Genomic DNA, 22038 nt, shown 5'->3' with positions numbered 1-22038 from the left:
AGCGGTCAGAGGTGGTTGCCTCTGTAGTTGTGTGGTGCTGATGGAGGACCTGCCTGCCTGTGCTCTTACATCCATGGAGCACTTCATCCAGGCACAGGGCTGCTACCTCACAGGTGGGGATGGACACGGGACAATGGGGCAGAGTGAGTGTGACCCAGTGGGGCAGCTGGGGGCAGGTGGGCACGGCAGCGTGTTGACCTGTATTGTGTTGCCTCTCTCCTCTCCCTCGTTGACCCTGGGTTCCCACCGCAGGCCCCTCTGTGACAGCGCAGAGAGGGGTGTGTCTCCTCAAGGGCAGTTTGAATGGCCCTCGACCTCTTTGTAGAAGAGCCAGCAGGAAACTTGCATCCTCTAAAACGCAGGGGCAGGAGGTGGCAAAAGTGGTAGCGGTCTCTGGCCTGGGAGAAGCCTCCCAAGGAGCACTGAGTGCCCCCTGCTGCCTTCTTTCCCTCCTCCCAAAAGGAGTGTCCAGGTCAGGGCCTGCCCATAGGCTGCTCTCTCTGAGCAATGCCGGCTGACGAGGGGGCCTTTCACATGTGCATTTCCTCTCATCCTGTCTCCCCCAGAGTGAAAGCACCAGCGAGGAGGCTGGTGAGGGTGAATACGTCAATCTATATTCCTCTGGCCAGAGCAGCAGGGAGCTGGCTCACTGTGGAGGAGTAAGTAACCTCAAGGCTGCCTCGTGCATGTGGCCTGGCCTGGAAGGGTTGGGTCCTGCTTCTGCCTGGCTGAGCCTCCCGGTCACTAGCAGGCTGGGGCCCCACAGCCTCACTGAGAACCAGCATGGCCTGGTGGGGAGAGGATGTAGCTCCTGGTGGAGATCCTCCCTCTGCTTTCGCTGCGTGTGGCACTCTTCAGGCCTGGCCAGATGAGTCTTCTGGAAATCTGTAGAGGCCACACATCAGTTGCTCTCCAGGATTTCTTTCTATCCCATCTTCTAGTGTTGAGGTCCATCTTCTGTCCCCTACCCAGAAGGCGGGAGCCTTCTCTCCTACAACACCAAGCCTCCTGAGCCTTCGCCCCCGCCTCCACCTGCAGCACGCTCCTTGACCCCCACCCCAGGAACAGTTTTTGAGGAAGCTGGGTGGGTCTGGCAGGAAGCTCCTGCCGTGTTAATATACATCCCTCCTGAGAGAGCGTAGAGAACCACCTGATGTGCCCACCCTTGGTCAGCTCCTGTCCTGCTTGATATAGCCTTTCTGCTGAGCAGTCAGCTTGCCAGGTTTTGCTGCAGCAAAACGTGAGCAAGTTCAAAAGCTTCAAGAATGAGTCCCTTGAGAGGTGCCATGAGGACTCGAGTCCTCCCTGGTGATCAGCTCACAGGGCCCAGCCCATTAACAGAATGGTCACTCCTGGTGAGATGGCCCCCCCAGCAACATCTGCATGGGATCTTAGATGTCCACACAAGGCAAGGCCCATTTTAGTTAGCAAGTTAGAGAACATGTGGAGATTTCACTCTGGTGGGATTCCACCCTGTCTGTGGAAGCAATTTCTCCCCTAGTGTTCCCTCCTCACCTGTCCCCTCTGGTGACCTGTGTCCCCACATCGTCCATTTTAGTCTCCACAAAGTGAAGCCCGTGGCTCTCCTCCTCCACCCATGACCACACTCGGTGCCACCTTTACCTCAGAGCACTATCCACGAGGATGATCTGTGTATTCATGCCACCTTGGTCTCTGTTGCGGCCTCAGGGGCAGACCAGGGATGCCAGATAGCTGTGTTGTCACTGAGTAAGGTGGGCCCAGATTCCTAGGGCCGGGCCACTGGAGGAGAGGGGGTTGTACTCATGCGCTCGAGCAGCTAGACTCGGAACCGTAACTGAGAGGCAGTTGAGCATGGCAGTCGTGAGGACTTGGTTTAACTAGGAAGTCAGCAAGGGTTTGCCGCATACTGGCAGGGCCCAGTGGTTAAGGACACAGGTTTTGGAGGCAAACGACCCTGGATTTGAATGCAGGCTGCAGCCTTCTAACCGTGTGGTCTGGGGCAGGGCCTTTCATTGTTCCCAGCCTGAGTCTGTGTATGAGTGGGCACAGTGACACCAGTGAATGGACAGGGTCTGGGTAAAGGCCAGGTGAGAAGAAGGACGAAGCTCTTAGCGCAGCACCTGGCTGAGCTTGGCTGAGCTTGGCCGAGTAGCAGCAACGGTCACCGTTCTTTCTTCCAGAAGGTGCTCCAGATGACTTCATCCAGGTTGGCAGCTGACATAGGTCCTAACTAGGGGCACCTTCCACCGTCCACGAGGGCAAGATGCTAGTCCAAAGAGGGCCTTGCACCTGCTGTGTAACTAACCGCATTCACAGTTACCTCGTTTACCTCTCAGATTGCTCCATAGGAACTTGAGCTCCGAGGCCACTTCAGGCAGGAATGCTGGGAAGCAGATCCCTCAACTTGGGGCACCTATCACAAATCCAGCACTGACTTCTCTTTGCAGGAGTCACCAGCTATGAAAGATGGACATCCCAGAGACCCCTCATCGGTCAGCAGCACACCTGGGAAGGAGAGCAGAGACAGCGACAGGTAGGAAGTGGGCAGGTGGAGCAGGTTCCCTGAAAGCTGCAAGCCCACCCGGAGTCTGCTTCTCCTTCTGCCTCTCCCCCTGCTTGTGCTCCCTCTCTCACACTCTATCTCCCTCAAATAAATAAAAATCTAAAAAAAAGAAGAGTTGAACACTTAACTGACTAAGCCCTCTGCCCATCAGCATGCCAGGCTGCAGAGCTTTAGGTGTGCCTCCTCTCTCTCTTCTTTCTTCTGAGTCTCAGAATTATAAGTACTCAGGGAGAAAACATGGCAAGGACAGAAATGTGTGAGCAAACCCAAAAAATCACTAATAATCCCACCCTTAACACTATTGGTTCTAGCATGCCGTCTGCTGTTATTTCCTGATTGTGTGCTCAGATATTACCTACTTTAAAAATTACCCATGACAGTGTTTTCTTTTTCCAACCCCAGGCCAACCGTCCTCGGCCTCTTCTAAGTTCAAGTGCACTAAGGGGGTGTAAAAGACTCCCCCCAAAAGAACAGCTTTTTATTGTGAGTTTCTAGATGTGGTGTGTATATTGTGTTGTCAGACCACTTGAAAGTAAGTTACAGATGTGACACTCAGCCCCTAAATACTTCAGTGTGCCTCATAAAATGTTTTAATTTTTTTTAAGACTTATTTATTGGGGCACCTGAGTGGTGTAATCGGTTGGGTGTCTGCCTTTGCCTCAGGTCATGATCCCAGTGTCCCAGGATTGAGCCTCTTGTTGGGCTTCCTGCTCAGTGGGGAATTTGCTTCTCCCTCTCCCTCTGCTCCTCCTCCCCCCCCCCCCCCGCCCCAATTCATGCTTTCACCTGTACTTGGTCTGTCTCAAATAAATGAAATCTTGGGGGGAAAATTTATTTGAGAGACAGAGCGTGTGCATGTGGTGGGGGGATGGGGAGCAAAGGGAGAGAAAAATCACAAGCAGATTCACCACCCAGGACAGAGTCTGACATGGGGCTCAATCTCACAACCCAGAGATCATGACCTGAGCCAAAATCAAGAGTCAGACGCTTAGGGGCACCTGGATGGCTCAGTTGGTTAAGTGTCTACCTTTGGCTCAGGTTGTGATCCCGGGGTTCCCTGCTCAGCAGGGAGTCTGCTTCTCCTGCCTCTCCCCCTGCTTGTGCTCTCTCCCTCACACTCTCTCTCCCTCAAATAAATAAATAAAAATCTAAAAAAAAAAAAAAAAAAAAAAAGAGTTGAACACTTAACTGACTAAGCCACCCAGGTACCCTCTCCAAAAATATTTATTTTTATTTATTTTTATTTTTTTTTATTTTTTTAAGATTTTATTTATTTATTCATAGAGACAGAGAGAGAAAGAGGCAGAGACACAGGCAGAGGGAGAAGCAGGCATCATACAGAGAGCCTGACATGGGACTCAATCCAGAGTCTCCAGGATCACGCCCTGGGCTGCAGGTGGCGCTAAACCGCTGCGCCACTGGGACTGCCCTCCAAAAATATTTTAAAAGCCTACTGGATTACAATACCATTATCATACCTAAGGAAATTTATAATAATTCCCTCATATCATCTGATATGCAAATCATCCTCCACTTCCCCACTTCTCCCTCAAGTTAACGTGTGTAGCTTATTTTTTGGGAACCCAGATCAGTCAGGAGTCAGCACATTTAACTATCTTTTTAACTCTTTTTAACGTTTTTGAGTATTGGCACCAGTCAAACCTAACCAGGTTTAGAAATATGTAGTAAATTTCTCCACGTGCAGGACCTGCAGATCCGCTCTGCCATCAGCAGCTTCATTTTGGCATCATCTTCTTAGTGAGATGTTCTGCAAGTTCAAGCTTTTCTTCCCTCTCTAGGCCAAGGTTCAGCTACCTCTGGGGTTCTGGGCACAGAGCTAGGCAGTTCCCACTTGTTAAACCTAAGCATAAATTGTGGAAGAGGTAGTAAAAATAAAATAGCAAGAGGCAGGAGAAACCATGGAAAGCCTATAGGGGCCTGCTGAGAAGAGCTGTCCGCCCAGCCCGTGGCCACTCTTTGGTGCTGTCCCCCTACCTAGCATCTGCGTGATCTGTCTGCCCAAGCTAAGATCTCCCCAGCTATTAAGAGATGGTGGGTGTTGTAGTTTAACACCTAGTAGCAAACAGTGTCTGTGCCAGGCAACAGGAGCTCACAGGTTCTGCCTCCAGCTGCTTTGAACCCAAGGACTCCATTTTTCAGAGTTGCAGATGGCCCTCGTGAGAAAAAGCAGAAGAGTAAGCACATTGACAGCTTAGAAACAATTACAAAAATGTTGTCCTCCCTCCACGAAGGCCAGTTCGCAGACTGGACACCGAAGGGACACATAGCAGATGATTCTTCCCAGGACTGTGTGTGGTTTTGCTCTGGGCCATCCTCGTCTTGCTGAAAACACAAATTTTTATGTCTCAGATACCTAGGGTTAAAGTGTGGCCTGTGACCAGAAGGCCAGTCTTTGTGCCTCACAGGATCCCTGGTGAAAAACATCAGAATGAAACGGGAATAAGGAAGAAAATGCTGGGGGGAAGCAAGGTGCCTATAGACCCAGGATCTGTCTGTGCCCGGAATGCCCCTCACCACCCTGCATTCCCCCTCTGATGGCAGTTCTCTCCTCTCCCCCTTCATTAGCAAACTCTTGCTCAGGGCTATGGGTCTCAGCTTGTCCATCCTGCCGCAGGGGCCTGCTGCCCTTCAGACTGGCTGGGTCTTTCTGCTCCTTTTAATGTCACTCTCTCCTGCTCAACCCAGCACCCCAAGGACAAGGGCCAGTCTGCCTGGTTCCTGCTTCTCAGTGCCACAGAAAGGTGGCCCTTAGAAAAGACTTGAGGAATGGTATTAATAGCCATGCGAACTCTCTCCCAACCCACTTGCCCTTTTGCTGTCCTGTCCTTGGGTGCCGACTGTGCATAGAGTGACTAATACCATCACTTATTTAAATAGCTCAATGGAACCTTCTTGGCCTCCTTTTCTTTTTCTTTTTTCTTTCTTTTTTAACAAAGTAGGCTCCACCATGGAGCCCAGTGGCAGAACTTGAACTCATAACCCTGAGATCAGGAACTAAACTGAGACCAAGTGTCAGATGCCTAGCCAACTGAGCCACCAATCTCCATCCCTTCCGTTTACAGGCAGAGCATCCACAGAGAGCAGAAGTGTCCCAAGGTCACACAGCTCATCAGTAGCAGTGCTGGAAATCCAGTCTGCATCCTAGCTTCCGGCCCCCTGTGCTGGAGGGTGGGAAGTGGCATGAGCTTCACATTGTAGCTGCAGTTCTGTGAGGACTTGCTCAGAAGTGATTGTACCTCAGTAGCCCTCATGCAGAGGGCTGTACTATCTCAGCCCCCTGGTGTCCCAGCCCCTGGGGCCTGTTGGACACTCGTGACACAAACTACTTCTCTCTAGGGCCTCAAGGTCACCAGATGGTTCAGAGTTGGCTCGGTTGGAGGAGGAAGTGGATGAGCTGTCCCTCATTGACCACAATGAAATTATGGCAAGGCTGACACTCAAGCAGGAGGTGAGTACAGGCCTTGTGCAGTCTGTCCATAAAGAGGGTAAGGGGGCTTTGAGGAGAGTATAACCTTGAGGTATCTCAGATAGGACCCAAGTGGCACCACTACCTCAGGTGGCCACCCCACACTTTGTGGGCTTTGCACACAGCATTTATCCTGGCCCCATGCTTGGGCCACTGGGGGTGCTCGAGGATACTGGGCAAATAGATGGACTTTTGGAAAAAGTGTACTGTCCCTTTCCCTGACACTTTTAGAGAGTAATCTCGGGCAAGTCACCTAACATCTCTAAACCCCAGACGACAGGACTCTGGAGGAGATTGTAACAGTGAACCCTGTGTAGTGTGCTCAGCACAGAGCTCATTCGCATAAGCTGTTTCACATTATTATTGACAGAATAACCCACTGCAATTTCAGTGGGAGGCACAGGCTGATTAAGAAATCCCAGGCCTGGCCACTGCAGCCACCTCTGCCCTGTGCCTTGTCAGGAGGGCCTTGTGACAATTCTGGAAACACAGAGGAACATCTTCATGTGATAGCCTTGAGCCACTCCTAGGGAAGTGACTGTGTTTCTGGACTCCAGCCTCAGGGCAGCACGCACACACACAGATGCACAGACAAGCATGCGCAATGCTGGGCTGTGCCGAGCGGAACAAGCCTGGTAGGGGCACTGAGGCAGCCGGCTTCTCTGCAGAGAGAAGTGATGTTTCATGACCCTTAACCAGGAATTCCTTCTGAAAAATTGGGTCATGGGCATAGCTGCCTTCACCCTTAGCTGGAAATCCAAGACATTTTAGGACTTTGGAATCTAAGGGTGAAAACAATGATGCCCTAGAGATGCCTAGAGAGGCAGGTACACCTCCAAAATTAAGGGTCGTGAACCCATGGGGGCTTGCAGGGTTTATTTCCTTCAGGATCAGAGGCAGGGGGTGTGGGGCTCTCAGGCAGGCCTAGGCTGTGCTGCCTGGGCTCCCATTCCTGGCTCTGCCGACAGCTCTCTCTGACTCTGGGCAGGTTTATGAGTTAAAGCCTCTCTGCCCACATGAAAGTAAAACTTATTCCTTAATTGGCAGAGGGCAGCCAGTATTATGTAGGCAACGTTAAACGTGTTTGTGACGCTTTACACTCCTCTAAGGCCTCCCTGTGGCAGAATTTGTGACATTTTGACAAGTGACTTCTTCCACCTGGGGAAACAGATAGAAATTTAGGGCGGCTTGCTGCAGTTTTAGGAACATGAGTGCACTTGGAAATAGGCCTGCTACCTCTACAGTCTTCTTAGGAATGGCTGGTGGCAGTCATGCCTGCCTCCCTGTGGGATTCCACCGTACCTAGCACAAGAACTTCCGTCCTCACCTCTCTGCCCCCTGGGTTGGTGAAGAGAGAGAGAGATTTAATGGTGTCATTGTCCCTCAACTTGACTGTGACCCAGTGCAACATGCCCTGGTGTGTGGGCAGCTCTCAGAAGAGTTCTGGTGTCTTGTCTGCTGAACACGGAGTGGTGGGCGGGCTGGATGGTCACACCTCTGCACTCAGCCACACTCCTCCTGGGTGAGGAAGAGCAGAAGGAAACAGGACCTGGGGTCTCCACAGGGCAGCGATTTGATCATCTCATCCCTGCCTAGGACTTCCTGATTTGACTGTCTCACGGCCAAATTCTGCTGCATGCCCTCCTTTGCTTTGTTGTTGCAGGGTGATGATGGGCCAGACGTCCGTGGAGGGTCTGGAGATATCCTACTGGTGCACGCTACTGAGACAGACAGGAAAGGTGCGGCAGCGCTCTATGCAGTGACCCTGGTCTCTGTCACAGCTCTCAGGGTGGGCTGGCCCCACAGCCCTGCCAGCCCTGGGGATCAGAACCTGGGCCTGGTACTCCAGAACTGTACAGAGAGCCCACCCTGGGGATGAAACCAGCCCTCTCAGTGTGAGTCCTCCATGGGTGAAGGGTAATGATGACCCCAAGGACCCTCAGGGCCAGCAGAGGGTGAGTTTCAAGTGCAGAGCTTGGCCAACAATATTAACATTATGAGAACACATAGGTAGCTGTTTCTACTTTTCCTGATGTTTGACGCATTATGTTATTCCAGATACTAGACAGGATTTCACTCATGGCCTCCACAAGGAGACCCTGGCATGTGTTCTGTCCAGAAGCCTTAGTCTTAAAGCAGGGGTGGCACTGTCATAGGATGGGGTTCTGACCCTCAGCACAAGGCCACCCCATTCAGCATACTGATCCATTGAAATGGCTAGAAAAGCAGGGGATCTACTGTTGGGTGGACTCTGTGCCAGCAAAAGAACAGTCATTCCACATCTTGTTCCGGCAGGGAGAGGGAAAGAAGATGCCGTGACTTTGACCTCTGTCAGGAAGGGGAAAGGGCGCTGCAGGGCCCACACTTGGCCCCCCCTTCACTCCTTTTCTTTCTATATCTTTGAAAGTTACTGAAAGGCGATGTGACAACAGTATTAAAGCCAGTTATGTAAAGAATTAAAACATCCCAATCCTGAAACCCTAACCCACCAATTTTATTTTTATATATGACCATTTCCCTCTTTTTACAGCAGATTTCCCAAAATATGTTAAATTATGAAAATAGTACAGAAATGGTCACATTGCAGAGAATTTGAAAAATAGACCAGCTGTTTGAAGAGGTCCCCAGTGGTCAGGGAGGTGCACAAAGCTGACATGAGGCAGTGTGCCACACGGGCCTAGTCAGGAAACAGTCATTGTGCTTTTCTGCAGCAGACCATCCTCCACACCTGCCTGGGCACTAGCCTCAGCTGGACAAGAGGGACAGTTTCAATTTTATCCAAAGGGCTGAAGTGGGAGCTGGCTCCTGTCCTCAGCTTTGAGCAGCAAGCTCTGCTGCTCCCACCGGGCCAGAAGGAACCCCGTGGGCAGGGCAGTCAAGAGCCTTCTCATTGGCCAGCAGTGCCCAGGAAAGGAGGCACTGCCACCAGCTGAAGACTCCCAGCTGGCCCCACCCTTCCATGGCACCTGAGTGCCCACTTGTGTGTGCCAACAGCATGCCAAGCTCTGCCCCTCCAGCCTTAGCCTAGATCTCTTAATATATGGAAGTTCCCAGGGTTTTTGTTCCTGGGCCCTGCCATCTAAAGTATTACCTATAATTTAGCTTCAAAATTCTGCTGAGGAGTTTGAATTATTTTCTCTGTGCCCATGATTAAGATTCTGAATCATCAGAGTCTTAGGACAGACAAGCAGCTCTTGACATGTGGTCAAGGATGGCAAATGTGTGAGGCAGGCATCACTAATCAGTTGTTCTTGACTCCAGATTTGGTGTTGTACTGTGAGGCCTTCTTGACCACCTACAGGACATTCATCACCCCAGAGGAGCTCATCAAGAAGCTGCAGTACAGATATCCTTTCCTGTGGCCCCCAACCCTGGCCCCACACCTCACACCTCTCACGGCACAGAGCGTTGGGAGCCAGCCAGGAGAGAGGGCCTTTTGTGCACGCTCACACAGGGAACTAGGAGGCTATGGTTGGTGCTCAGCCCTGCTCCATTGTGCCCCAGCTTTGTTACCTCAGGCCAGGCTTTATCTTCGAGCCTCGTTCCTTGTCTAAGGGCTGAGTGAGATGACATGAAGTGCTGGATCATGGGTGTGCTGTCTGACAGCAGTTGTGGTCACTTAGGAGTTCTGAGAAGGAGGTAGAAAGAATCGACACATCCCAAGATGGAGGGAACACAAAGACCCCGGCAGAGACCCAGGTCACCAGCATCTGTAGCTTGCTAGCTGAACCCCAGGCCATCGAGGTGATGAGTCCCAAGTGTGTGGGGCTTAAGGGAGTCAAGACTCAACAGCCTCAGGGAAGGCCATAGCCACTCCGCCTGGTGGCAGATGCAGCAGTGGACAAAAAGACCACATCCAGACCCAATTTGCTCCTACCCTTAAACTGTACAGCCCCACAGGCTCACCCTTTCAAGGATGACTCTGTGCAGTAGCAGTTAAGGAAGACCCCAGGCCCTAGGACCCACTGTCATGGACTTCCTCTCAAACTTGCCCCTCCTGTGGAGGCTAACCTGAGCAGCTGCTCTAAACAGTGGGCCAGCCCCTGGCCCCCTGTTCCAGGCCACCTCCTCCATTACAGCCCGTAACTGCCATCTACTGGACAGCTGTTGTGCCTGGGGCAGGAAGTCTGAGTCCTCCAGGCTGTCTCCCTTTTCTGTGTGCCCTGAGGCTCGGCCTCTTGCATCCTCTGACCCTCTGTCGCTCCTTTCACTGTCCCCATGCCCCAGCCCTAGAGAACCTCGTCCCTCAGAATTGAAGTGGACAGTCCCCACTGCAAAGACACATTCCCTACAGCCTCACATCACATGTTCAGCTGCTCACAGGCCTGGCTCTGCAGGTGATAGTAACTCTCATGTGCATGATGCAAAGCCCGTGCACATGAAGGCTCACTCAGCTATAAAACCACTTGATATCTCATTACCATGTTATATATGCCTTTATATTACTGCCTATTTCATGATCCAGGAAACAGGCTCAGAGAGAGTAAGTGACCAGCAGTTTGGTGGGAGAGTGGCCACCCTGTGCGCACAGCACACACTCCTGAGCTCAAGTTCCCAGCACCCACTCTCTGCAGCAGGCTCTGGGGACAGTCCTTGGTGTGAGGGTCCTTCATGAGCACCCAGAGATCCCTGGAGAGCAGGAAGGACAAACCAGAGCAGGGTCTGGAGAGTCAATGGTGATCACAAGAGGATGGCAAGAATCTATGCCCTCTGGGCAGAGACCACGACCTTGGAGAAGAGCTGGAGGTGGCCAGGTGTGTGGCTGCTGAGGGGTGGGGGCATCTGAAGCCACCCAGAGACTCTGGGAGGGAACTTACGGCAAGAGTGCCGGAAGCACCTCCCCCAGAGACCAGGGGCTTTAGGGCATGTGGTTTTTAACCACCTTTTTCCACCTGAGCCTCAGCCAGGCAGCCTGTGGCATTTCAGTAAGTCCCACAGGAAGCTTTGGTGGGAACTGACAGAAAGGCAGGGCCTTGGGGCACAGGGGAAGTGGTCCTGCAGGCATGGCTGCGGGGGAGGGTGTCTCACTCCCAGGGCTTCTGCACATCACGAGCACCCGGTAACTGGCAGTGGGGAGAAGGTCGCCCTCCCCTCCCATCACCCCATCCCTGCCCACATGAGAATAGCTTTCCCTAACCTACGCTTCACGTACGAGAAGTTCTCTCCCTTCGCTGACACCTTCAAGAAGCGCGTCAGCAAGAACACGTTCTTCGTGCTGGTGCGAGTGGTGGATGAGCTCTGGTGAGTGCTTCTGCCCACGAGGTGGCAGGGGGCCTCAGGCACCCCACTGGGGCTGCAGGCTTCCCTGCTGAGATTGGGGCATCCTGGCTCATTCCATCTGCTTCTCCTGGGCCGGGTATCCGCAGAGATCCCTGCAGCTCTGGATCCAGCTTGCTCCTGCCCACCTGAACAAGACCATTGGAGAGAATGATCCAGCCACGAGCCATGCCGGTCTCCTCGTGGAGGCCATCCCTCACACACCAGTAGCCATGGCAGCCCCCTCCTGCTCTCCTCAGCTCCGTTCACCCAGCCCCCCGGCCCTGACTCAGCACCCACTATTACCATTCACTTAACAAGTGCGCATCCAGCCAGTCCCTCTCCTAGGTCTGGAGAGCCAGGATGAAGGAAACCACAGGCCCCCTCCTTCAAGGCATTTCCCTTCTGAGGGGAGGCCGGCCTCAGCCCCGGAAGGCACAGCTGTGAGACCGGCATTTACAGAAAGCCTTGTGCGGAGGGAAGTCAGGAGGGTCCTGCGGGCAGCTGGTCAAAGGGGCCAGGGGCTTCCCCCGGGGCAGGATTTGAATGGGGTTGTCTTGGTAGCCCAGGCCCTAAGGTGTGCCCTGGTGCTTGTCCAGTGCCAGTGAGCACTTGCTGAGAGCACGGCAGTTACGTGTCACTAGTGGGACTACTCCCAGAGCTTCCAAGGATACAGGCAGCCGTCCAGACACCTTTTCTTGCTCTCTTCCTTTAAGAGGTCTCCTAGCCCTGCTGGTCCCTGCCATGTGACCCTCGGGTATTCTAAGGTGGATTCTGGGCCCAGTGGCGGCAGTCCTCTTCCTGTGCTGTGTCCCTGGCCCTCACTGTGTGGCCCTTGCTCCTCTAGCCTAGTGGAGTTGACAGAAGAGATCTTGAAGCTGCTCATGGAACTGGTCTTTCGCTTGGTGTGCAACGGGGAGCTCAGCCTGGCCCGCGTGCTCCGGAAGAACATCCTGGACAAGGTGGACCAGAAGAAGCTGCTCAGGTGTGCCAACTCCGACCAGCCCCTGGCAGCCAGGGGGGTAGCTGCCAGGTGAGCCACCAGCTGCCCCCCCCCACCCTGTGGCTTCTCCAGCCCACCCCTGGCAGGAGTTGTGCCTGGTAGCTACCTCTCCACTCCGTTTCCCCTAGTGTCCCTCCCCAGTCCTGGTCCCGCCAGGCTCTACAATGAGGTGTCTTATGGACAGCCCAATGAGTTCCCCAGGGGCTGGGCCTCTTCTCCAGGGTCATGATGTGTGATTATAAATAAATAAATAAATAAATAATAAATAAATAAATAAATAAATAAATAAATAAAGCTTTGCACAGTGGCAGTATTGAAGCCAATGAGGTTTATCTGAGGCTCAATTATTGCTAATTGAATTAAAAAAAAAAAAAAAAAAAAAAACACTTTTTACCAGGAAGTGAGGAGGCAAGGCCAGGGGTTGGTGGAGGGGGTCACTTACTGAGACAGGCAAATACATTCTGGGCTGTGGTCAGCTCTGGTCTTCCCAGCACTAACATGGCAGCTGTGAATTCTTGGCCAGCCCCCCATGCCATCCTGAGCATTCCTAAGAACCTGTATATGGGCTCTAGTCTGTTGCTAGTCCTCTAGCCACACATGCTGACACATCACTTGCTTGTCATCGAGTGTTTGAGCCTTCATCTCTGTGGTACCATCTCTATTGCCACTGGGCCCCGGCAGTGGGGTCAGGCTGCATTCTCTGGCAGCACAGTTGTCCAGGGGAGCCACAGGACCCACCCAGCAGAGGTACCATGGTCACCAGCAGGAGTGTGGTCTCGTCCTGCCCTGCCATTGATCAGCTCTGAAGCTGCCATCCTCCTGCTGTGAAGCAAGGCTTGGGGCAGCTGCTCCCTCTGGCGCCAGCTTCTGAGGCTGCAGAAAGGCAGTCAGCCAGCTCCTGCCGTCCCTGTCCCGACTGCTCATCTCATTCCTCTGTCTTCCAGGCCAGGGACTTTGCATGACTTTCACAGCCATGAAATAGCCGAGCAGCTGACACTGCTGGATGCTGAGCTCTTTTATAAAATAGAGGTATGGCATTAAGTGGGGCTCGGGAGAAGGCTGTCCTTTGCCCCTGGTGAACAGCTGCTTCTTTTCCCTAAGGAGGAGAAACTGCCCATCGCAGGGCAGCCAGAGGGCCCCAGCTCCATCCAATCTATTTCCTTTTTCAGATTCCTGAGGTTTTGCTTTGGGCAAAAGAACAGAATGAGGAGAAAAGCCCCAACTTGACCCAGTTCACGGAGCACTTCAACAACATGTCGTACTGGTAAGAAGGAGTGGCTGTGCAAAGCCCCAGTTCTCTATCGTAGCACATCTGGCTGGGTTCCCATGCTCTCCTTCACAGAGCACTCCGGTGGCAAAGGGGAGATGCCATTTTCATTCCTCCCAGCTCCTTCCAGGGCCCTGGGCATTACTTGGGAACTGCAGGCAGCAGAGAACACGCTGGACGGGCTGCCGCCTAGAGGGCTAGTTGAGGAGTCTGAGACCAGGAGGAGTGCCAGGATCGATTAGTAGTGTCTGCCATAGATGGCAGCAGAGGCAGGGGTGTTGACTGTGCCATCCTGCACTGATCACAGCTCCCCCACACACCAGGCAGCCTCAGGGCTGAACATCACCTGCTCTCTGCCTAAAAGAGTACATTCTGTTAATACTTTAATTAGGCCTGAATCCTTAAAGAAAAATGAAGCCTAAAGGCATGTTTATACTATAATATGAAACAGAATAGTTAGCTTTTCAAGATGGGACTTAAAGGTGCCCACAGTCTCTCAGCATGAACCAAGGATAGTCAGAGCATAGCAGCTACACAGCCCCACACTGTGCCCAACCCCACCCTACACCCAGTTCACTACTGCTACTAACGTCTAACATTTTTTAAATGCTTCAAGGACTGTTTGTTGAAGGGAACTTGGGTCATCTCCCTCTTTGCTGGCTTTTCTCCCCACTGCATGAAGTGCTCTGCTCCTCAGCAAGTGAGCTTGACCGTAGCAAGCTACCATAGGACACAATGGCGTGTAGGGCAGACGGAAACTGCACACAGCCCTAGCCCAGCCTCCAACCCAGCCCCCTGCTGGGCACACCCCCCCACTCAGAGCCATGGTCCTCGGGGTGTGCTAAGGGCAGGTGCCCCTCAGTGGAGCCAAAGACAAAGCAGAAGCAGCACTCCCTCTGAGTGGACTGGCAATGGCTCCAGCCCACAGTGAGGTCCTCGTGCAAGGCTGGCTTCTTAGTTGCTGCTCTGGTTCTCAAGATGGCTTCCTAACCCACAGGCTCACTCACCTCCTGAGCTAGTCCTGAGGCCATGGGACCTCTTGGCCTGTCCCTGGGATTGCTTTGAGCTCCCCAAGAGCAGAGGCAAGGGCTGTACTTGGCACCTGGAAGCCGTGGGCATGCAGTGCAGGTGTCCACATCCCTCTCCACCGGGACCCCTTAGGTCAACTCAGCAATCTTTTCCCCTTTGGTTCATGCAGGGTCCGGTCAATAATCATGTTACAAGAAAAAGCCCAGGACAGGGAGCGACTGCTACTGAAGTTCATCAAGATCATGAAGGTAGGGGGATCCCTGGGTGGCTCAGCAGTTTAGCACCTGTTTTCAGCCCAGACCCTGATCCTGGAGTCCTGGGATCAAGTCCCACCTCGGGCTCCCTGCATGGAGCCTGCTTCTCCTTCTGCCTATGTCTCTGCCTCTCTCTCTCTCTCTCTCTCTCTCTCTCTCTGGGTCTCTCATGAATAAATAAATATTAAAAAAAAAAAAAGATCATGAAGGTAAACCATGGATGCCCTCCCCAGAGTCTGCTCCTTCAGGCCCTGCTCAGAGACCCCAGGCCTACCTCACGGCCTCCTCACCTCTCTCTGTAGCACTTACGGAAGCTGAACAACTTTAACTCCTACCTGGCCATCCTCTCGGCACTGGACTCAGCTCCCATCCGCAGGCTAGAGTGGCAGAAGCAGACCTCGGAGGTGAGTGGCTGGGAGGGAGGAGGCGGGAGGCCCACCTGGCCCCTGGCAAGCCAGCTGTTGGGGAAGGTACTCAGATTTCTGCTCTGTGGCCAGCCACCCCCACATTGGTTGCTGTAGCTCATCTCCCATCTCTGGGCCCGGAGGGACTTCATGGTTGGTGCTGGGGTCATCCACTCATAGGGTCCTCCCACCTGGGCTTCAGGCCTGTACCTGGGTCCCTGCTCACTGGTGCCTTCCTTCCTTGCACCCATGCTTCTGCAGGGGCTGCTCTGGGCTAAGGGCTGCATTAGTCCTTGGGGACATGCTTTGAACAGGCCAGACCTGTTAGATGATTTCTTTAGGCTAACTGCCAAAGGGGAAAGGATGGGGTGGTCTGCCCATTCTAGGGTCAGGGAGATCCCCTGAGGAAGCATCAATCCACCAAGACCCACACAGGAAGTATTTCCTGGGAAGGAAGGGAATTCCTGTCAGAGGCAACAGAAGAATATATAGACTGGCTCCCTCAAGCAGCAGGACAGACGCCGGCGTGGCCATGTCACTGGCGGGGAGACCCGCTCTGGACCATGAGGGCCTTGGGGTGGCCTGGAGAAGTACCTTGAGAAAAGAGGCAAAGCTCTCATGGGGGTTGGGTGTCCGCTGGGCCACCCAGGTGTTATCTCAAGGGCTGACATGAAGGGACAGTTGTAAGACTGTTGTATGGAGAAGTGTGGGACATTCACTGTGGCTGCCGCAGAAGCACCGGGGAGGTCCTGAGGAGATGACACACCAGGGTGAGAGGCAGCTAACGGGGATGGGCAAACAGAGAATGGGACTGGCCAGAACCCCACATTGCATGCAGAAGGGAGCAGTGGCACCTCGCTGAGATCCCCTACCATGCCTAGATAGCTATGTCTTGAGTGTGATGGGGAGCCAAGGCAGACTTGGAGCCAGGCTGGCACCCTGCAGGAGGCCAAGCTCCAGCCCCGGTACCCACGGTGGGCATGAGGTGCTCAGAGCTGTGGTTCTGCAGCACGCACAAGCAGTCCTGGGGGCTGTTTCTCCATAGAAGGCGTGGTCTCTCAGGCAGGGCCCAGGGCTATCTCTGGGGTGCTGGGTGAGGGCTTGGTCAGTGAGGAGGCTGGAACTGGTGCCCCAGCACCATCCCGGCCCTCACACACTGTCCCTGCTGCCCAGGGCCTGGCCGAGTACTGTACACTGATCGACAGCTCGTCCTCCTTCCGCGCCTACCGGGCCGCCCTGTCCGAGGTGGAGCCGCCCTGCATCCCATACCTGTAAGTAGAGACCCCACTCCAGCCCACATAGACCAGCCCCCCGGGGGCTCTGGGCAAGACGTGTGTGTAGATAGAGAAACCCTCCCTTGTAGATTTCCAGCTTAGACAGTTCTATTTTTAAACTGTGTAATGAGGAGTGTGTTTTACTTCTAAACAGAAAGGAAGGGTCCGGTGAAAATGGTCCTGCTCTCCCATCTCCCAGTCCCACATCTGTTTCCTTCCCTCCTCCGCCAGGAGGGCGATTTCTCTCCCCCCTCCCTGGCCCCGAACCCTAGGGGTCCTCAGCTTGGCTGTACCTTACAGTGAGCTGAGGGCCCTACCACCAGTCACCCAGGAGCCCTGAGAGTGTTTCCCCACGTGTGAGCCATGGAATGGAGGAAATGGGTTTGGGGAAAACAACCTTAGTCACATAGCAAGGAAATAGTGGACAGGGTCAAAACTACACAGGTCTGTTACCAGAGCCCTTAATAAGCTGGCAGATAATTGAGAATCTCCATAAAGGGGTAGAAGACTCTGCAGTGGCCCAGTGGGGGCTGCCTTTAAGTCCCCTGCCTTTCTGCCCTTACTGCTTCCCCCTCAAGGGTAGACAGCTGGGCTCCTGAGTGTGTCATCTGTGCCCCGTCACTCACCCTATGGCTTCACATCCTCTTTAGTGAGAAGCACCTGTAACAAAGAGAAGATCCCCCCATGCCTCCCTCCCAAGTTTTGGGGTTTTTTGTTTTTTTTTTGTTGTTCATTTATTAATTTTACAAGGCTCTCATAGCAGAGCTGGCTTTCCCAGGGACCCACAGTTTCTAGGTCAGGAGTTCACACTGGAAGAGACCAACAGATGCCAGATGTGCTTTCTGAAGCAGTAACTGGACTTCTCCATCCTCCCAGGGGGCTTATCCTGCAGGACCTCACCTTTGTTCACCTGGGAAACCCAGACTATATTGACGGGAAGGTGAATTTTTCCAAACGGTGGCAGCAGTTCAACATTCTGGACAGCATGCGGTGTTTCCAACAAGCGTGAGTATTGCCACCTGTGGGGCAGGGCTGGGGCCACACCGGAGCCCTCAGCACCTGGCCCCCAAGCAGAGAGAGGGGAGGTGATGAAGGAGTGAGGGGGGCATGGCAGAGGAATGGGGTCTGCACCCCGAGATGGTGGCCAGCCTAGCCTGTTCTCTGCACACTACATACTGGGAGCCTGCAGGACATGGGCCTGCGAGATGGGGTCTTCCTGGGGCAGCATGTAGAAGGGCACCCAGAATGCTGCAGCAAGCCCTCCCCCTATGAGGAGCCCCACTGTCCAGGGTCTGCTCTGGTAGCTGGGATGATGCACGTGGCCCCTCGGGGAGGCTTCTGGCCCCTGCTGGCCCTGACTGGAGGCCCCCCCCCCCAGGCACTATGATATCCGAAGAAACGATGACATCATAAACTTCTTCAATGACTTCAGTGACCACCTGGCGGAGGAGGCTCTGTGGGAACTCTCTCTGAAAATCAAACCTAGGAACATAACAAGGAGAAAAACAGACCGAGAGGAGAAGACCTAGAAGCAGGTGCCACGAGCGAGGAGAACGCTCAAGAGAGGCTCTGAGACCGGGAGGGACTTTGGACCTGTCCCCGGGTGGGCTGCACGGGTGCCGGCCCCAGGGCCCAGCCCACCCTCCACTGTGCTGGGCAGGAGCCCCAGCAGCTTCCTGCTTCCCTCCTCCGTGGGAGCGGACGCCAGGCCCGCAGCGGAGCCAGCAGGCAGGTCTTGTTCCTGATTTGTGAACCCGTGGTTTGGTTTTGGTTTTGGTTTCTGCTTTCACTTCTGTATTCCCCTCTCCCTTCTGCCTGGGAGCAGCACAGGGCAGTCAGCAGACCATGGAACGGTGGGACTCTTCACCCCTTCTTAAGTTCCAGGGTCCTGGGTCTGTTGAAATGACAAGTGAGTGGAAGACCCTCAAAAGGTCAGCGGGGGCTGTACTCCTGGTGACTTCGAACGAAAGGGACTTTCAGTGGAGTGGGCAGAAAGCAGAGAAGACCCAGGGAGGCTCCATTAGCTTTCCCTGCCCTGCCCTGCTTTTTAAAATGCAAGATGGTGTGAGCTTTGGTTGGGGCCAGAAAGGTTCAGCCGGTAGCCTTTCAGTAGCCCTGGAGCCGGTGCTCCAAACTGCCCTCTCCCTGTCCCTTCGTCTCCCTGACCACCTGTCGCTCTGGGGAGCTGGGAAGAAGATGGAGCAAGGGAGGACTTCGGTTTATGAGCTGGGGCCAAGAGCTCCTGGGTGAGTTATGTTGGAGAGTGGAGGGGCACTTCTGTCCTGGGGAAGGCCAGCGGCCCCTCCTCCATCACTTCCTGTGTGCCTTAAACTCCAGCTTCTGTCCCCCTGCCCCATGGGCTCCCCTCCTACCTTGCTCCATCCCGCTGGAGCCAGGAACTGCTCTTCAGGCCTCTCCACCAGTGCTGTGGGCTCTGCCCAGGGGAGGATGGGATGTCCCCAAGGGGGCTAGGGTCGACGTGGCTATGGAGGGGGCCACGGCTCCTACCCCAGGGCAGGCTTGCTCTCTCCATCCTCTTCACTGGAAACCATGCTCGCTGGAAAGGTGGACAGTCAGAGGCAGGTTTGCCTGGAAGTCCCCTCCAGGCTGCTGCCCACCCCCTGCCCCATGGGTCCTGGTTTGTGTGACAGTGCTCACTTCTGGACAAATGCCAGGATCCAGCTTCTTAACCATGTCACTCTGAGACCTTCATAGGTTTTGAGCGGCTTTCTTCACTCTTGTTTTGGGGTCTTGTACATAGAGGGGAGAAGATCCGTGAAAGGCCAGCGATGCCCCCTCCGGCAGCAATCTGGCTGTAGCAGGCCGAATGTGTCACTTTCTTATTTAAAGCGTGTGGTCGAGGTTCTTCAGCAGTGCTGGGGTCGGCTTGGTGCCCACTTTGAGTCCCCTCACTGCCGTCTTGTCCTGTCTTGCCTCGCGCCTGACCCAGTTCTGCTGGATGCTGCTTTGTGTGTGGGGGCTGCTGGGGCGCCAATACTAAAGTGGAGTTTCTGCCTCACACACCTGTAAGCAGGTGGATGTAGGAGTAGAGGGGCCTTTACCTGCCCTCCCCTCTCCTCTGGGAGCCCTGCCAGGTGGAAGGAGGCAGTGCCGGGGGGTGGGGGGGGGTAAGGGAACAAGGGGCTGGTGTGTCAGGGTGGCCTCTGGGTGAGAACCACAGGGGCCGTATGTGTTTAACTTATTGGCTGACAGGCTTCCCATCCTCCGCCTCCTTAGGACACCGTCCAGGTTCTGGGATTGCCCAACCCTGTGCCAGCACTGCAGTGTGGCTGTGATCCATCTGTCTTGGGGATCAGGACAGGGTATTACCTGCAGATGGGGCTGGAGCCAGGGAAAGGGCAGGCACATGCCAGGTCAGAACGAACCCAACTTTTCAGAAGCACCTCCCTTTCCCCCACACCTCCCCCGTGTTACATTGTAATATATATATATTCCCACTAACCTGGCTGATAGTGGCATCTTCCTGCAGACATTTCAAACCTGTAACTTTTATATGAAAGGAAAATAAACACCAATGAAAGCTGCGTCCAAGTGACAATCGGAGCTGCCCCCCTAACAGGCGGGGCTCTGGCACACTTAGGGTGCAGGTCGTGTATCCCAGTTCCCACACCCGAGTGCTACTGTTGGGGGAGTTTGGGAAGGGTGGACAGAGGCCACCAGCCTGTCTAGAATTTTCCTTCCTCAGTCTTGTGCTCCGTAAGTCAATTACTGCGCTAATCCTCTACTGCCCCCTAGCATCCATTTCTAGGGTGGCATTTGGGGTCACAGAGGTACTTAGAGCTACTTTTCAAAGCCCCTAAAGCATGTCTGAAGATACACCTCTAAGATTCCATCCCCATACCACCCCAAGGCAGCATGCACAGGCTTGGAAACAGCCCAATGGGTTCTAATCTTTTCTCTGTCTGATATGGGCTATGGCTCCTCCACTCATGATGAGCCGATGGACTTAATCCCAGCCTGTGTGTCATCCCCTTTTGCCATCCTGCCCATCTCCCAGTGTCTGAGAGGTAGGGCCATCAGCTGCTGAGTCCTCTACTAGCTGCCTCTACCAAGAACCAGCCTGGTGTGGCCCTCAGCTCCCTGCAGGTGACTGGAGGTCACAGGCCAGGTACAGACATCTGAACTGAGCTTGCCAACCAGAACCACAGGGCATGGCTGCTACCACCCACCCTGGCTAAATGCCTGGGTTCCACTGCCACCTTCAGAGGGGACTAGGAATCTGCATACTTAACCCAGCAAAACTCAGGATGCTCAGGTGACCTGTGAATGACCCTTCTCTCGCCCCCACCCCCCCCCACCCCATTCAGATCTCAGCCATTGGGTGGTACAGGGTCAGTCTTCTCCGGGTGTGATGACCCCCCACCCCATTCCCTCCAGCAGAGTGAGAGGCAAACCCTACACATTCATTTAAACCATCACCCATTCATCAATTTGTTTTGTTCACTAGGGGTACATGATTTAGGAACCTGGTCAGGGAGGGTTTGGGTCATTCTGGTCCTGCATTTGCCAGGACATACTGGAGGGCCTTCACCCTAGGCTACTAAGGGCTCTGGTCCTGGTTCTGCAGCTGATATGCGAAGTGACCTTACGTAAGCGGCCCCCTCTCTGCGTCCTGGTGTTCCAGGGGCTAGGAGAGAGATAACAACAGCTTCTACCTCATAGGTCTGAGGCGGCTCAGTGAGTTAATCCCTGGTACAGGGTCAGGCAGGCCTCTGCCAGTGTCATCATTTACACGTGTGCCACACACACAGAGATCCTGGGTCCTTAGCATTCTGTAGGCCAGTTTACGTCATTCAGCCCTCTTAACTGAAAATCCCCACCAGTGAACTATTCCAGCCATGCTAAATGCTACCGAGAGGAGGTACTTGACATTAAAGAAATTAAGTCTGATTTGAAATCCACTCCTAGACATTTCAAGTCCAGACAGGCTTACCAGCAATTCATGCCAAACAAGTAGCTTTAGTCTTACATGCTTGCCCCTGAGAACAGAAGAGGAAACACCTCTTGACTCGTCTGGAGTGAAATACAGTCTTGACATCAAACCCAGATAAGAGTAAGGAAAATTGTAGGCAAATATTTGTGTAAAACTTCTAAAATAATCTTAGCAACCTCAAACCAGCAGTGTATAAAAATCAGTACTCCCTAAACAAGCTGGGTTTACCCTCAAATGCAAGGATGGACTATCAGTATGCTGGTGAATGTACTAGACACCTTATTCGGGTGCCGCCATCTGGTGCACCTCTCCTTCCTGGGCACCGGAGAGACTCTGCTTCCCAGCCCCCCTGCAGGCAGGTCCATGAGGTCTGAGGGGCCACATACATGTCACTGGGGCTGGGAACTCAGCATGTGTGCCACCCTTCTGCTCACTCTTTCCCCACCGTGACACACTTAGATTCCAGATGTTGAAGTGGCAGAGTTCCAAGTGGAGAGAAACCAGACTGAGACCACCCCAACTGCCCCATACTAGACTTTACATGAATAAAAAATGAACTTGTGCT

General features: G+C 53.7%; 1 protein-coding gene, 1 long non-coding RNA gene and 1 pseudogene across 18 annotated transcripts in view; 2 read left to right on the top strand and 1 right to left on the bottom strand.

Annotated features, from left to right (window-relative positions):
- The window catches only part of RAPGEF1 (Rap guanine nucleotide exchange factor 1), a 135509-nt gene extending 115445 nt beyond the window's left edge, over nucleotides 1-20064 (top strand). For 10 of the 15 annotated variants that reach the window (XM_072778415.1, XM_072778419.1, XM_072778417.1 and 7 more), the window contains 14 exons: nucleotides 567-659; nucleotides 2430-2515; nucleotides 5903-6014; nucleotides 7696-7771; nucleotides 9294-9378; nucleotides 11181-11273; nucleotides 12136-12321; nucleotides 13236-13320; nucleotides 13461-13555; nucleotides 14757-14835; nucleotides 15144-15245; nucleotides 16419-16516; nucleotides 17396-17524; nucleotides 17898-20064. In XM_072778415.1, coding sequence (XP_072634516.1) covers nucleotides 567-659; nucleotides 2430-2515; nucleotides 5903-6014; nucleotides 7696-7771; nucleotides 9294-9378; nucleotides 11181-11273; nucleotides 12136-12321; nucleotides 13236-13320; nucleotides 13461-13555; nucleotides 14757-14835; nucleotides 15144-15245; nucleotides 16419-16516; nucleotides 17396-17524; nucleotides 17898-18048 — 1470 coding nt within the window. In that variant the 3' untranslated portion in view covers nucleotides 18049-20064. The remainder of the gene's footprint in view (nucleotides 1-566; nucleotides 660-2429; nucleotides 2516-5902; nucleotides 6015-7695; nucleotides 7772-9293; nucleotides 9379-11180; nucleotides 11274-12135; nucleotides 12322-13235; nucleotides 13321-13460; nucleotides 13556-14756; nucleotides 14836-15143; nucleotides 15246-16418; nucleotides 16517-17395; nucleotides 17525-17897) is intronic. The other 5 variants (XM_072778427.1, XM_072778425.1, XM_072778420.1 and 2 more) reach the window with 1 other exon arrangement.
- LOC140605896 (uncharacterized) lies at nucleotides 3769-18063 on the bottom strand. Of its 3 annotated transcripts, none has more exons than XR_012008412.1 (6): nucleotides 17420-18063; nucleotides 17146-17179; nucleotides 11170-15299; nucleotides 9546-9660; nucleotides 7360-7550; nucleotides 3769-4406 (listed from the first exon to the last, which is right to left on the bottom strand). It is a non-coding gene; the product is annotated as an uncharacterized lncRNA (long non-coding RNA). The 3 variants fall into 3 exon arrangements; XR_012008411.1 differs by lacking the exon at nucleotides 17146-17179 and having other exon boundaries at nucleotides 11170-11437; nucleotides 11595-15299; XR_012008410.1 differs by lacking the exon at nucleotides 17146-17179.
- Nucleotides 12585-12664, top strand: LOC140607705 (U4 spliceosomal RNA; annotated as a pseudogene).
- Nucleotides 20065-22038: the final 1974 nt, after the last annotated feature.

Source organism: Canis lupus, chromosome 16 (genome assembly GCF_048164855.1).
Source record: "Canis lupus baileyi chromosome 16, mCanLup2.hap1, whole genome shotgun sequence".
In the NCBI taxonomy this organism is placed as follows: Eukaryota; Metazoa; Chordata; class Mammalia; order Carnivora; family Canidae; genus Canis; species Canis lupus.
This window is presented reverse-complemented; position numbering and strand designations above follow the sequence as displayed.